Source organism: Sander lucioperca, chromosome 17 (assembly GCF_008315115.2).
Source record: "Sander lucioperca isolate FBNREF2018 chromosome 17, SLUC_FBN_1.2, whole genome shotgun sequence".
NCBI classification, from domain to species: domain Eukaryota; kingdom Metazoa; phylum Chordata; class Actinopteri; order Perciformes; family Percidae; genus Sander; species Sander lucioperca.
This window is the reverse complement of record NC_050189.1, coordinates 20,331,553-20,344,052: the sequence shown is the minus strand read 5'-3', so window position 1 is coordinate 20,344,052 and position 12,500 is coordinate 20,331,553. Positions and strand designations below refer to the sequence as shown.

General features: G+C 41.0%; 3 protein-coding genes and 1 pseudogene across 7 annotated transcripts in view; 3 read left to right on the top strand and 1 right to left on the bottom strand.

Annotated features, from left to right (window-relative positions):
- Nucleotides 1–7,518, top strand: part of LOC116059894 (sodium/hydrogen exchanger 9B2-like) — a 20,677-nt gene extending 13,159 nt beyond the window's left edge. Inside the window, exons 10-15 of one of the 2 annotated variants that reach the window (XM_031313153.2) lie at nt 149–255; nt 1,092–1,241; nt 1,645–1,753; nt 5,014–5,150; nt 6,404–6,578; nt 6,862–7,518. In XM_031313153.2, the coding sequence (XP_031169013.1) occupies nt 149–255; nt 1,092–1,241; nt 1,645–1,753; nt 5,014–5,150; nt 6,404–6,578; nt 6,862–6,947 (764 nt within the window). In that variant the 3' untranslated portion in view covers nt 6,948–7,518. Of the gene's footprint in view, nt 1–148; nt 256–1,091; nt 1,242–1,644; nt 1,754–5,013; nt 5,151–6,403; nt 6,579–6,858 lie in introns of both variants that reach the window. The other variant, XM_031313152.2, reaches the window with a different exon arrangement.
- The window catches only part of LOC116034141 (hemicentin-1-like), a 1,482,957-nt gene that overhangs the window by 839,374 nt on the left and 631,083 nt on the right, over nt 1–12,500 (top strand). The gene's annotated exons all lie outside the window — the stretch shown is intronic.
- LOC116034899 (gastrula zinc finger protein XlCGF49.1-like) overlaps nt 1–12,500 on the top strand; it is a 390,500-nt gene that overhangs the window by 81,035 nt on the left and 296,965 nt on the right. The gene's annotated exons all lie outside the window — the stretch shown is intronic.
- LOC116034906 overlaps nt 1–12,500 on the bottom strand; it is a 399,592-nt pseudogene that overhangs the window by 104,680 nt on the left and 282,412 nt on the right.

Genomic DNA, 12,500 nt, shown 5'->3' with positions numbered 1-12,500 from the left:
CGTTCAGCGGCACAACGCACGCGTTTACGCGTTCAATGTAGTCGAAGCGTCAGAGTGAACTACAAGCGGGTGGGGAAAAGATAGGTCTTTAAATTAGATTTAAAATGGTCCGTTGTGGAACATATTGTCGGTGCTGTTTGTCCTCCAGGCTCTACGTGGATGAACATCCTGAAGGGTCTGCTGGAGGTGGTGGGGGGGGTGGTGGCCGGACTGATCCTGGGTCTGTTCCTGTGCTGCGTCCCCGGCAACGACCAGGTGAGGACGCTGCTCTCATCTTGTTTTATGCCACCTTAACCCTCGAGTTGTCTTCCTGTCGACCTGCAGCTTTGTGTTTTTCTGGGTCGAATTTCAACATTTTGTTGTTCTTTTTATACACTTTCCTTGACGTTTGTGTCGATTTTATTCCAATTTTTTTGTCGTTTTTGTAATTATGTTTTTGTCAATTTTTTTTTACTTTTTTTTTTTTTTTTTTTGCTTTTTCCAATTTTTTTGTCACTTTTTTGGCGTTTTTCTTTTATTATGTGTTTGTCAATTTTTTTTACAAGTTTTTTTTTGTGGCTTGTCCGATGATTTTTTTTTGTTCACTTTTTTCCAATTTTTTGTCACTTTTTTTAAACAAGTTTTTGTCACCTTTGCCGATGTTTTTGATGGGGGTTTTTTTGTCAGTTTTTTCTGCGTTTAAAAATAAATGTTTTTGTCGATTTGTTTCCAATTATTTTGTCAGTTTTTTGGCGTTGTTTTTTTGTCAATTTTTAACAAGTTTTATGTCACTTTCCTGATGATTTAAAAAAAAATAATGTTTTTGTCGATTTATTTCAATTTTTTTTGTCAATTTTTGCGGGGTTTTTTATGATTTTTTTTTTGTCACTTTTTCCGTTTTTTTGGTCCCTTTTTTCAGCGTTTAAAAATAAATGTTTTTGTCGATTTTCTTCCTGCGTTTTTGTAGCTTTTTCCAACATTTGTCACTTTTTTCAATGTTCTTTTGTCGTAGTTCTGATATAGAAAGTTTTTGTAAATGGGTCAAACTTGACCTGAGGACAACAGGACAGTTAAATGTAAATGTAATTCAATTCGTTGAACGTTGTGTGCAGGAGGACCTGGTGTTGAGGAGGACTCTCATGCTGTTGGGTCTGTCCATATTCTCGGTGTTCTTCAGTCACGTTATTGGTTTTTCCGGAGCCGGCGGCCTCTCAACGCTGGTGCTCGCCTTCCTGGCTGCTCTGGGCTGGAAGACCGACAAGGTAACATGCTTCAGAATAACTTTAACTTAACTTATTTTGTCTTTGTGTTCTGAATGAAACTTCCCGAAGGCTATACTCACTCAGCCGACATTTTGAATATATTTTTATTGTTATTTATTTTAAGGGGAATTCAAAAAGTTAAAACGAAGGGAACTTTCACAGTTGGAGGTGTTTTCACTGTTGATTTGTTCAACTGTTTAACTGTTTTTTTACTTTAATAAATGCAACATCTTTCCAAAAGTCAACAAGTGATCCTGTTAACAATCCTGATTTCAATATTGACCAAAAATAATTATGATTTTTTTGTTTTTTATAATCGAGCGGCCCTAGACCTGTTCATCCAATGTCAGCATGTGTTTTAACGGTTAGAGTTTTTAAGTTGAATGGTTATGTCCATTTGCAGGCTCCGGTGGCGGCCATGGTGGGCCGGTCCTGGGACGTCTTCCAGCCGCTCCTCTTCGGTCTGATCGGAGCAGAGATCACCATAAAGAGCCTCAGCCCCAGCACCGTGGGTAAGAACCGAACTCACAACAAACCAACGTGGTGTAGTCTATGTAATACGCAGGCAGGGACGGACTGGGGCTAAAAAACAGCCCTGGACTTTCTCCCAAATAGGCCCATCATCCGGCCATTCGCCCCTAGCCGTGCGACAGACACTAGCCAGGATGTCCTGATACTATGCCACAATACTCTAGCCTATCAGACAAGGTATTCACAGCAAGTAACATCTCAAAACAAATGATGATAATTCGGGTTGTATTTATTAATGAGGCCTCAGTCTTCAAATAAAAACAAAACATGTACAATGCCATTACATCTGCATTGAAAATAAAATAGAAATAATGAAATGTCACTGGCTACAGAAACCCCAAATTACACAAACTTGTAATTATAAAACAGTACAGAGTACACACTTTCAGAGATAGCATAGATAACATGGGGATTAGATATTCTGTAGGCCTATACTGTCACGGTGGAGAGAAGGTTAGGACCCAAATGCAGTTCAAACAGATATTTATTCCAACCAGGAATTACACTACAGGCAGCACACAACATGAACCACACGAACAGAAAGTAAAAACGACCACAGACAAGGGGAAACAGAGAGACTAAATACACAGGGTAATGAATACTAACAAGGGACAGGTGATACAAACAGGTGGAACAAATCAGGGCGGGGCAGAACAATCAAACAGGTGAGAAAACACAAGACAGGAAGAACAACAAGATTAGGGAGAACAGAGAACCTTCAAAATAAAACAGGAAATGGAAAACCAACAGAAAAACATGAAACCAACTAAACACAGAAACTTAACAGAGACAAGATGTGACATATACCAAAACTACACTGAGAATGTTAGTTACTATATACTATAACTTATAACTATTCAAATATAATGTAAATGTATACATGTGTTGCTTTGTGTTAAATAATTAGCATTGAATAACCTATTTAGTATTTTGTCAATGTCATATTACACTTTTTATTCATATTAAGGCTGTGAAATTATGAAAATGATTTAGGCCCTATCAAGTTTGTCTGTGAAGCTTTCACAAACAACCACCAGGTCTTTGCCAGTTCCACAATAGTAAACGCAAATAAGAAAGACAAGGAAAAACTGCACTCTGATGGAAGACAGACAGAAAGTGCAAGCTAGGATTTTTTGGTTAAACTTTTGGTTACATTTGGTGAATTATTTAGCCCCCTTTCCTGTTTGTTAGCACGTTTAGAGTGGTACCAATGCATGCCTGATGTTTTCCTGTTTAATTCAATACCATAGTCTTCATCCTAGCAGCAAAAGTGACCTCACTACAACCTCTCATATACAACGAAGTGAAATCGCGGTCAACCCGTGATTAATTTCTAACATGTTTAATGTTTCAACAGTAATTATTAAACACGTTAAGTTTGACAGCACTAAATGGCACGATCATTTTCATAATCATTATGCACACTAGGGCTTTGACTCCGAACTTCGATATTCGAATATAATTTGAATATTAAAAAAAATATTGATATTCGAACGAATATTAGGCAGCCCTTAATATTCGAATTTCAAACCTGTTATGGGCATTATTTTTTTGTAAATGTGTTTGCTTGTAAACCTTGTTTTCAATTCAGATTCCGAGGCTTTTTCACGTATTTCAAAATGTAACTACACGCCGCTCGGCCGTGGCTTGGTAGCGCATTTCCCCCGACTCATTTCCTGGTTCTCCTTCTCCGTAAACAACGTAAAATCAAGGAGAGGGTTAACTTCTCCTGCTCCAGATTTCCCACCGTGGTCAGAAAGAACAGAGGAGACACTTTGTTTCTCTCACTAAGACTATAGAGTCGCTACTCGCTCTGAAGCTACCGGTAATCACCGTCACTCTCTCACAACACACACTCCCCACACACACACACACACACACACACACACACTCCCCACACACACACACACACACACACACACACACACACACACGCGGCTCGACGCACACACCAGCGCAAAAGTATGAACATCAGACCACTTACGTAGGCTACGGTGAAATAGCCGACCTTCCTGTTGAAAGCATATTGTTTGTGTTTAATCCAGGGTCTGACTTTTAATTAAAAAAAAAAACAAACAGTGGTGGCAGTGTGTTCTTCTTCTAAGATCATCATTGCACGCCTACTGACTGATACACTTCCCCCTGGTGGACAGAACATATACGAAGTTTGATACCAATATAAGCCTTACTGAAGGCATTTAATGGTCAAAATATTATTAATAAATATTTGAATATATTCGAATATTAATATTCATAAACAAACAAACTTCGAATGTGATTTTTGGGCAAAAGTCAAAGCCCTAATGCACACCCATGTTGATAGCTGACTATGCAATTCACTTAGATATGGATAAAGGCCGCCTATTATAATGAGTCCTGATCCTGGCACTTACCAGTACCTCTTGCTGATGTGAAACTCTGTACACTTTTTGCATTTTGCTGCATCAGTCTCGAGAGACTTGGTCCTCTTTTCTTTGAATTTTTCCCATCCACCTTTCTCCTTATGTTTTCTACTAGCCATTGTCACGTCTAATGATGTAGACCTATAGACTGGGTAAACCCAGCCCGATCTGCCGGCGATTTGATTTCGCCCTGTAATGTTCAATCTTAAAAGATTGAGCTTGGTCGGCCAGACTAGTAGGCCTACTCTTCTTCCTCAGTTTCTTTTTACACGTAGCATATAAGTGATGTTATAACTGCTGTTGGCTGTTAATATCGCTTTATTAGACTTGCTTTGTGCCAACGGCCGTCAGTTGGACAGCCGTTCTGGACTTTTCCCGAACGCACAGTTTGTCAGTCCGTCCCTGCTGCTGTAGTCAACGTTTTGATCACTTATCAGCTGCAGCTGTCAAGGTTGCTAGGCGACAGGAGTGGGAAATGCTCTGCAGACCAGACCGTCTCCTTTTGGAGACCGCTGGGTCTGGCCTGTATCAGTCTGTCTGTCTCTCTGTGTGTTCAGGTCTGGGTCTGGCCTGTATCAGTCTGTCTGTCTCTCTGTGTGTTCAGGTCTGGGTCTGGCCTGTATCAGTCTGTCTGTCTCTCTGTGTGTTCAGGTCTGGGTCTGGCCTGTATCAGTCTGTGTGTCTCTCTGTGTGTTCAGGTCTGGGTCTGGCCTGTATCAGTCTGTGTGTCTCTCTGTGTGTTCAGGTCTGGGTCTGGCCTGTATCAGTCTGTGTGTCTCTCTGTGTGTTCAGGTCTGGGTCTGGCCTGTATCAGTCTGTGTGTCTCTCTGTGTGTTCAGGTCTGGGTCTGGCCTGTATCAGCATCGGTCTGGTGATCCGCCTGCTCGTCACCTTCCTGCTGGTTCACTTCGGAGGATTCAACCTGAAGGAGAAATTCTTCATCTCTGTGGCCTGGCTGCCCAAAGCCACCGTACAGGTCTGTGTGTGTGTGTGTGTGCGTGCGTGCGTGTGTGTGTGTGTGTGTGTGTGTGTGTGTGTCTGTGTGCGTGTGTGTGTGTGTACCACAGCAATAAAACTCATAAAACCTCATTTTTGGGCCATTTTCACACTTGGTGTCTTCTTTTTTTTAAGCTCCCAGCATAAATGTGTTTGCAAAAAAGTTGTGAGTTCAACTTTTCTGAAACAAATGTCCTATGTCAAGCTCTTTTTTTACTACACTACAATTCCCGTTTACCTGTGAGGTAAGAGCCAGACCCAGACACTTTGACAGATCACACTGATGCGTACTAGAGCTGGGCGATATGGAGGAAATCAAATACTGTACATCGATGTCGATATCACTTTACTGGAATGCAGCCTTTACGATATCCAAAGTCTAAGACAATATCTAGTCTCGTATATCGATGTCGATATAATAGCGATATATTGCCCGGCCCTAATGTGTACTGTGCCTGAGTCCAACCGAACCGAGCCCTGGCCCACATCTTTCAATCAGCCTACGGCACGGTTTAGCGTCCGAGCACAGTACGGAGCAATCACACTAGATACCCCTAACCCCTAATCCTAAACCCTAAACCCTAACCCTAATCCTAACTCCTAATCCTAAACCCTAAACCTAATCCCTAACCCTAACCCAAGCGAAGCAGACTTTGTGTCCGTTCTGGAGCACGGATTAACTGGGCCAAGTGTGGGATGCCCGTAATGATAAAAAAACCCTTATCCCTTTTGGATGTTTGCACGTATGTAACTTGACACTTATATTTTAAAATGATATTATTATGCATGATTTTAGCACTTATTTCAGCCTTTCGCTTAGACCTCCACTTACTTTTTTGTCTAACTTGTTTATGTTGTCATTGTCAATCTCTCTCTTCTCTATACTTAGGCTAGCTTTCTCCCTTCTAGTCCCATTCCGGTTAACCTTCACAAACACTTTGGCGCCCCTTCCATCCCTGTTCTTTTTCCTCTGTCCTTTGGTCCGGTGGATGTGCCCCCGGGTTCGGAGAAAACAGAGTTGCCGTTACACTACCAACCCATCTGCCCACTGCTCAATAGAAGCCCATTCGACCCCCTCATACTTCCACCTACCTTTTTCCCTCAGATCAATAGGCCAGTGCCATATAATTACAACCCTTAACAAAAAAACACCCAAAGAACGTCCTTAGAGCTGCTTCATGTGCATTCAGTGTAAGTAATTGGATTTTAAAAGTGTGTTTGTTTGTGTTTCAGGCTGCGATCGGCTCCAAGGCGTTGGACTTGGCGAGGGAGGAGGGGGACGAGACTTTAATTAAGTTTGGTTTGGACGTGCTTACGTTAGCCGTGTTAGCCATCCTGACCACAGCTCCCATCGGAGCGCTCGGTATCGGACTGGCAGGACCGCGCCTACTGGCCCGGCAGGTCGAAGGTCAGCACACACACACGCAGGCACACACACACACACACACATGCAGACACACACACACACACACACACACACACACACACATACACACACACACACAGTTTGTCTTTCCAGACATGTGAGGACCCTCAAAATAACTTCTTTGATTCCTAACCCTTACGATACGTGTCCACAGGCAGCATTCACTACATGTTTCCCATTCGTTGTCTCTGCATTCATTATTTTATAAAAGGTCTTAATAGACAGATGGTATTTTTGTTGACACGTTTGATCTTAATCTCAGCAGATGATGCAGAAGGCGGAGCCACGACTCCAAGCACCAATGGGATTGGTCAAGAAAAAGACAGTGTGACCCTGGAGAGCAAACTATGAGGCGTCTGATTGGACAAACACAATGTCATACAGTACAACCTTCTGTAGGGGCAGACATGTTTGTAAAATGTCTTTGCTGTTATGTTCCTTTGGCGTGCTAAAGCTAGTTTTTACTAGCTACAGACACTACCCAAATGTTCAGCTGCAACTAGCCAGCTATGCTAGCTGTCTGCTTATCAACTCCTTGATCATGACAGATTATAGTAGCTTTTACCACGGCTAATTTTAGAAAGGCCTCCGTGACAAAACATGTCTTTGTTTTAGATTATCAAACAGACAATGGATCATAGATGTTTGTTTCTGACTGCCGGTGTTAACTAGCATAGCTAACGTAAGCGTGCTAGCGTAGCTAATGTAAGCGCGCTAGCGTAGCTAACGTAAGTGCGCTAGTGAGCCATTCTTTTTCCAGAATCCTGTCCGAAGGCAGACAGAATTAATAAAATAATTAATTGTAATGCATTCCAAACGCACATTATATTTAGGGCCTACCAAACAAAAAGCACGTTTTCTTGCGATGGCCTTTTCTAAAATGAGGAGCGGTGAAAGTTACTATAGTCTATCATGTTATAAACGAGGAGTTGATGAGCAGCATAGCTAGCTAGCGTGCTAGCTAGTTGAAATAGAGACACTTAAAGAGTGATTGCGTGTATGGGTCAAATGTGCCTAAGACATGTTAGTTTTTTCTCTTTTTGAGAGGTGATCTAAACACGTGTAGGCTAAGAGATGATGGTTTGACAGGTTTGTGCAGCAGCTCTATGGAGTTGTCTGTGTGTTTTTTGGGTATTTTTGAATGAGCCGTAATTCCTTTGTAATTAGAAAATGAAAAACACAGATATTTGTTTTTTGTTTCAAAAGGAAAATGAAAAAATGAATTGGCAAAAAACAAAATTAGACCGTGTTTTGAATTTGGTTTTTGAACAGACCACATGATTTCGTTTTCTTTGTTTTTTTGTTAAAGCTACATTGTGCAAGAATTTCTCCCATCTAGTTGTGAAATTGTATATGACAACCAACTGCATATTACTTTCTAGCCCCTCCCATTACGAGCAAGTTTAACTCCTACGGTGGCCGAAGCTGAAATTAGCTCTTAGTCTCTCCATCGTTTACACGCAGCTGTTCTAGCCACTCCAATATTAAATTTAGTCTTGTTGCTTTGCCTGTCGCGTTGTCGTTTTAATTCTCTTTTTCGCTTCCCTGGCGAGTAATCTCCCCCTGGCATTCGTCACGGTGCCACTGAGTGTAAAAGCGTGAAAGGCGGAGGTATGTCCCTCTTTGGCTGATGTATTTTAAAGATTGAGGCGCAACATGGCGGACGTTATTCGAGCAACTTGATGGTATGTATTCTAAATTATTCTGAATGGCAGATTCTGCGAGTACGAGAATACTTTGATTAGTTGGTGGAAGTAATTACACATGAATGAGCACATATTTGTGAAAGAATAAAGGGTTTTTGCTAAGAATCAACTCAAAAAATTACACAATGTAGGTTTAAAAAAACAACAACACAAATACAAAACCCATGTGACTTCCTTTTTTGGTTCCAAATGATATAAAGAAAGTGTACACATACTTTTTGATTCTTAAATCCAAAAGGAATTACGCTAAAAGGAATTACCAGAAAAGGAATTGACAAAAACAAAACACGAGAAGTTTTTGATTGATTTTCAGTTTTTTGCTTTTGAAACAAAAACCAAATATTTGCGTTTTTTATCTTCCAATTACAAAGGAATTTCGGATTAGAGCTGTAATAATCGGGCCTTAAAAGTTAGGCCCAACAAGGCCTGAGCCCGACAAGTACACTTTGATTGACGGCTTTTTAAAAGTCTGAACCCGTTTACAGCCCAACATTATTCAAATGTGTGCACGCACGCAGCGCTTTTGTCTTTCGTCAACAATGAGTCATTTATACATGTTTTAACATAATTTATTCATGACTAACGGAGGCTATCGGCCACTTGGAAGTTGGAACCAAGAATTAAAATAAGTCCTCCAGAGGCCAGCTTCCGTTTCACCTCCTCAGCATCCATTTTTACGCTAATCGAAACACATCACCTGACCGCTCATTTACCGCGCAATCTGGAGCCCGAGCCCGGCCCGAGCCCGGCCCGAGCCTGTGTAAAATTATAGAAATTAAGTCCGAACCAGTCGGGTCCCGTCGGATTCGGGCCAAGATCTTCAGCTCTTTTTTGGATTATCCAATGATACCAGGACTGTTTTGCCCTTCAGGTCTCCTCAACAGTCACGTGACTGAAAACTATGAATTCCAACGTGAGAACGATGTGGGAGGGGGACGGGGGGCTATCAGATGCTGTACCACCAGCAAACAAGCAGTTGATATGATTAGTAGATGCTACAGTTAGCTGTCTAACAAACTGACATAATTTGAACTGGACTAACGATTAAATATTTAGCGGATATTAACCAGCTCTTTTGAGGCAGAGTGAAGTCTCAAAAATGATTAAAGCTACTTTGTGTAAGAATTTCTCCCATCTAGCGGTGAAATTGGATATGACCACCAACTGAATATGACTTTCTAGCCCCTCCCATTCCGATTTTAACGTTTGCGTTTTAACTCCTACGGTGGCCGTATTATTCCAAGAAGTACAACTTCTTCCGTGAGTGTTTCTTCCAGTGTAATAATAGTTTTATGTTTTTGTTATTTTGGTACCATTTCATTGCTAAAATCAGCTATCAGGTTCCCAAACGAATGCAAGCTAATGTTAGTAAAGTATCATTGTGATCCTCCATCTTCAACATGCTTTCAAATCTGCCGGCAGTCGCAAGTAATCTCCCCCTGGCATTCGTCACTGTGCCACTGAGTGTAAAAGCGCAAAAGGCGGAGGTATGTCCCTCTTTGGCTAACGTATTTTAAAGATGGAGGCGCAACATGCAGAATACATACGAGCGGCTTGCTTGTATGTATTCTGAATGATTCTGAATGGCAGATTCTACGTTTATGAGAATACTTACACTGATTAGTTGGTGGAAGTAATTACACATGAATGAGCACATATTTGTGAAAGAACAAAGGGTTTTTTGCTAAGAATCAACTCAAAATATTACACAATGGATCTTTAAGCATTTTGTATGTCTTTTCTATCACTCTTTTTGTATTTATTTCCAACAATCATTGTAACAAACTGCGATTTCTTTCATATATGCTCTAAAAGAAAAGTTAAATAAAGTTACAAAGTGACCCTTTCTTTTAAGAAGCACCTTTTCCTTTCATTGGTTAACTTATTTTGATCAACAGAACAGTTTAGCTGAGCCAGTGTCCGGCCTGTGTTTCCTGACTATGTCAAATGTTGACTCTGAAATTCAGATGTCACTTGGTGCAAAGTTCGCAGGTATCAACCACCGGATATAACACAGCAGCAGCAAAACACACGCAGGAAATAACACGCAAAGATGCACCACTGATAAAGGTTAGAAGACAGTTAACCCATTCGACCATGCATCGTCCTCCCGGTCAAAACTGAAAATCAACACTTTTTCTGACGTTTTTGTCTCGTTTTTTCAACACTTTTGGCGCTTTATTCAATATTTTTTGGCGTTTTTTTTAACGTTTAACACTTTTCACTACCATGTATAAACACCACCAACACCAACTCATAACTAGTTTTACACTTATTACTTATTTTTGGAATTCATGGTCAATTAAACACCTCATTTATAGGAAATTATACCTAATTCTTGAGTTAAAAAAGCAGAAATTATGAATTTATTAGACTAATATTAAAGGAAAGATAATCACAGAAGGGTCAACGTTCAGTTGGGAGACTTTTTCAAAACATTTCAGTTTTTTTTTCAAATGCTAAAAAATTTAACAAAACACCCAAAATTCAATGAAAGTAGAAATCTGATCTTTTGTTGTACTTGCGAAGCGCGTTGTGTGGAATCATCTGTGTTATTTTTTTGAGTAATCCAAATTAGGTCGTTAAAAAGAAACCCATATTTCTGATATAGTCATTTAGACAACAGGTCAAATTTGACCCAAAGTCAACACAAGGGTTAAACAATGAGTTGAAATCAGGGAAATTCGTTGTAGCGTTGGGTTCCAATAGTTTAAATCCGGTTTCTCGTTGACATCGGTATGCATGAAGCGGACTTTTTTTCTTTCGCTCCTTCTATATTTGGAAAGATCAGTTTAGAAAACATTCTTATGTTCAGCTGGCGCTGACTGAACAATACCTGAGAGTCATCGGTTTTAGTCTGTGCGTCTCTGTGTGTGTGTGTGTGTCTTTACTTTTTGCAAAAATAATACACTTTCAACCGAGCAGATTGGAAAGGGAGGCCGATGTTCACAGCACTGACACGTAGACAAGAACCTAGACAACAACTGACGTTATGTTATTGTGGTATTTTAAAAGATGTCTTTTCTTTTTCTCTAAAAGGTATGTTTACATATTAATAAGATACAAAAGGCAGACATCTTTAACCTTTCATTTCATTTCACACAAACTCAGCGTGTTTCCTGTTTGACTTGTCCACAAGTCTTTTTCCACCGCGCTGCAGCCAGTAACCACCAACCACAGCGTTGAACGGAAGCCAGTTTGTACAACTTATAAAGCCCCAAAGTCTGGTCTTTGATGTTAGTCCCCAAACAGTGAAAGCAGGGGTTGTTGCAGTGATGGCAATAGCTTTATTAGGGCTGGGTTAGAGTTTAGATTCTCTGCCCGAGCCCGAACCGGGCCCTTAAACAAGCATTTGTGTTTTTTTTAATCATTACTTTATTAGCCTTATTCGGTGGGGAGCAAGCTATGCCTCTCCAGCTCCTCCTGTAGCTCTGGGTGGATGTCCAGACCTGACTTGAGTGTGAGGTAAACTGGGCTACATCGTGTCTCCCCCCCCCCTCTGCAGCACTGATCACGGCCAGGGCGTCAGCATGCAGACCGTGGCGAAGGACAGTATTAATTAGGTGATAGAGACCAGAAAGTCTCCTATATGGTCCCAGGGCTTTGATTATGTTACTGCCTTGATCTGTTACCCTCACTATTCAGCTGAGGGAGCAGCTAGGGTCGAGGTTTTTTTTTACGTTTCTTCATTCGGATCCATTTGCGATCCGTTCCATTCTGAATAAACAAACAGCACAGTTTACATGCTTCGTCCTTGTTGCATTACCGGTATTCATTAAGATAATTCTAAACAGATTTCTGTACTTTGAATTGTAGTTGAGAACGTCAGTTATAACGGCCCACGTATTAAAAAATTGTCGGGTTCAAATCGGGCTCGGGCTCATAATTACAGTTAATGTGTCGGGCCGGGCCGGGCTCGGACGCAACGTGCACGGGCTCGGGTAGGGTTGGGCTTGATTTTTTGGGCCCAATCTAAGCTCTAGGCTGGGTATCGCCAATGCTACACCCTGTAACACCCCGCAGTGCCCTGCTACGCCATGAACTACTACAACAACTACATAAAAATATTAATTTTCGCAACTCCTACAGTCAGTGAGCGGCGAGAAAAAGTGCTTTTATTTAGTGTTCCTAAAACCAAAGATCCAAGCCATCCTGAAAATGGCCATGCTAGTTTTTCCTGCAGCAAAATCCAGCTTAA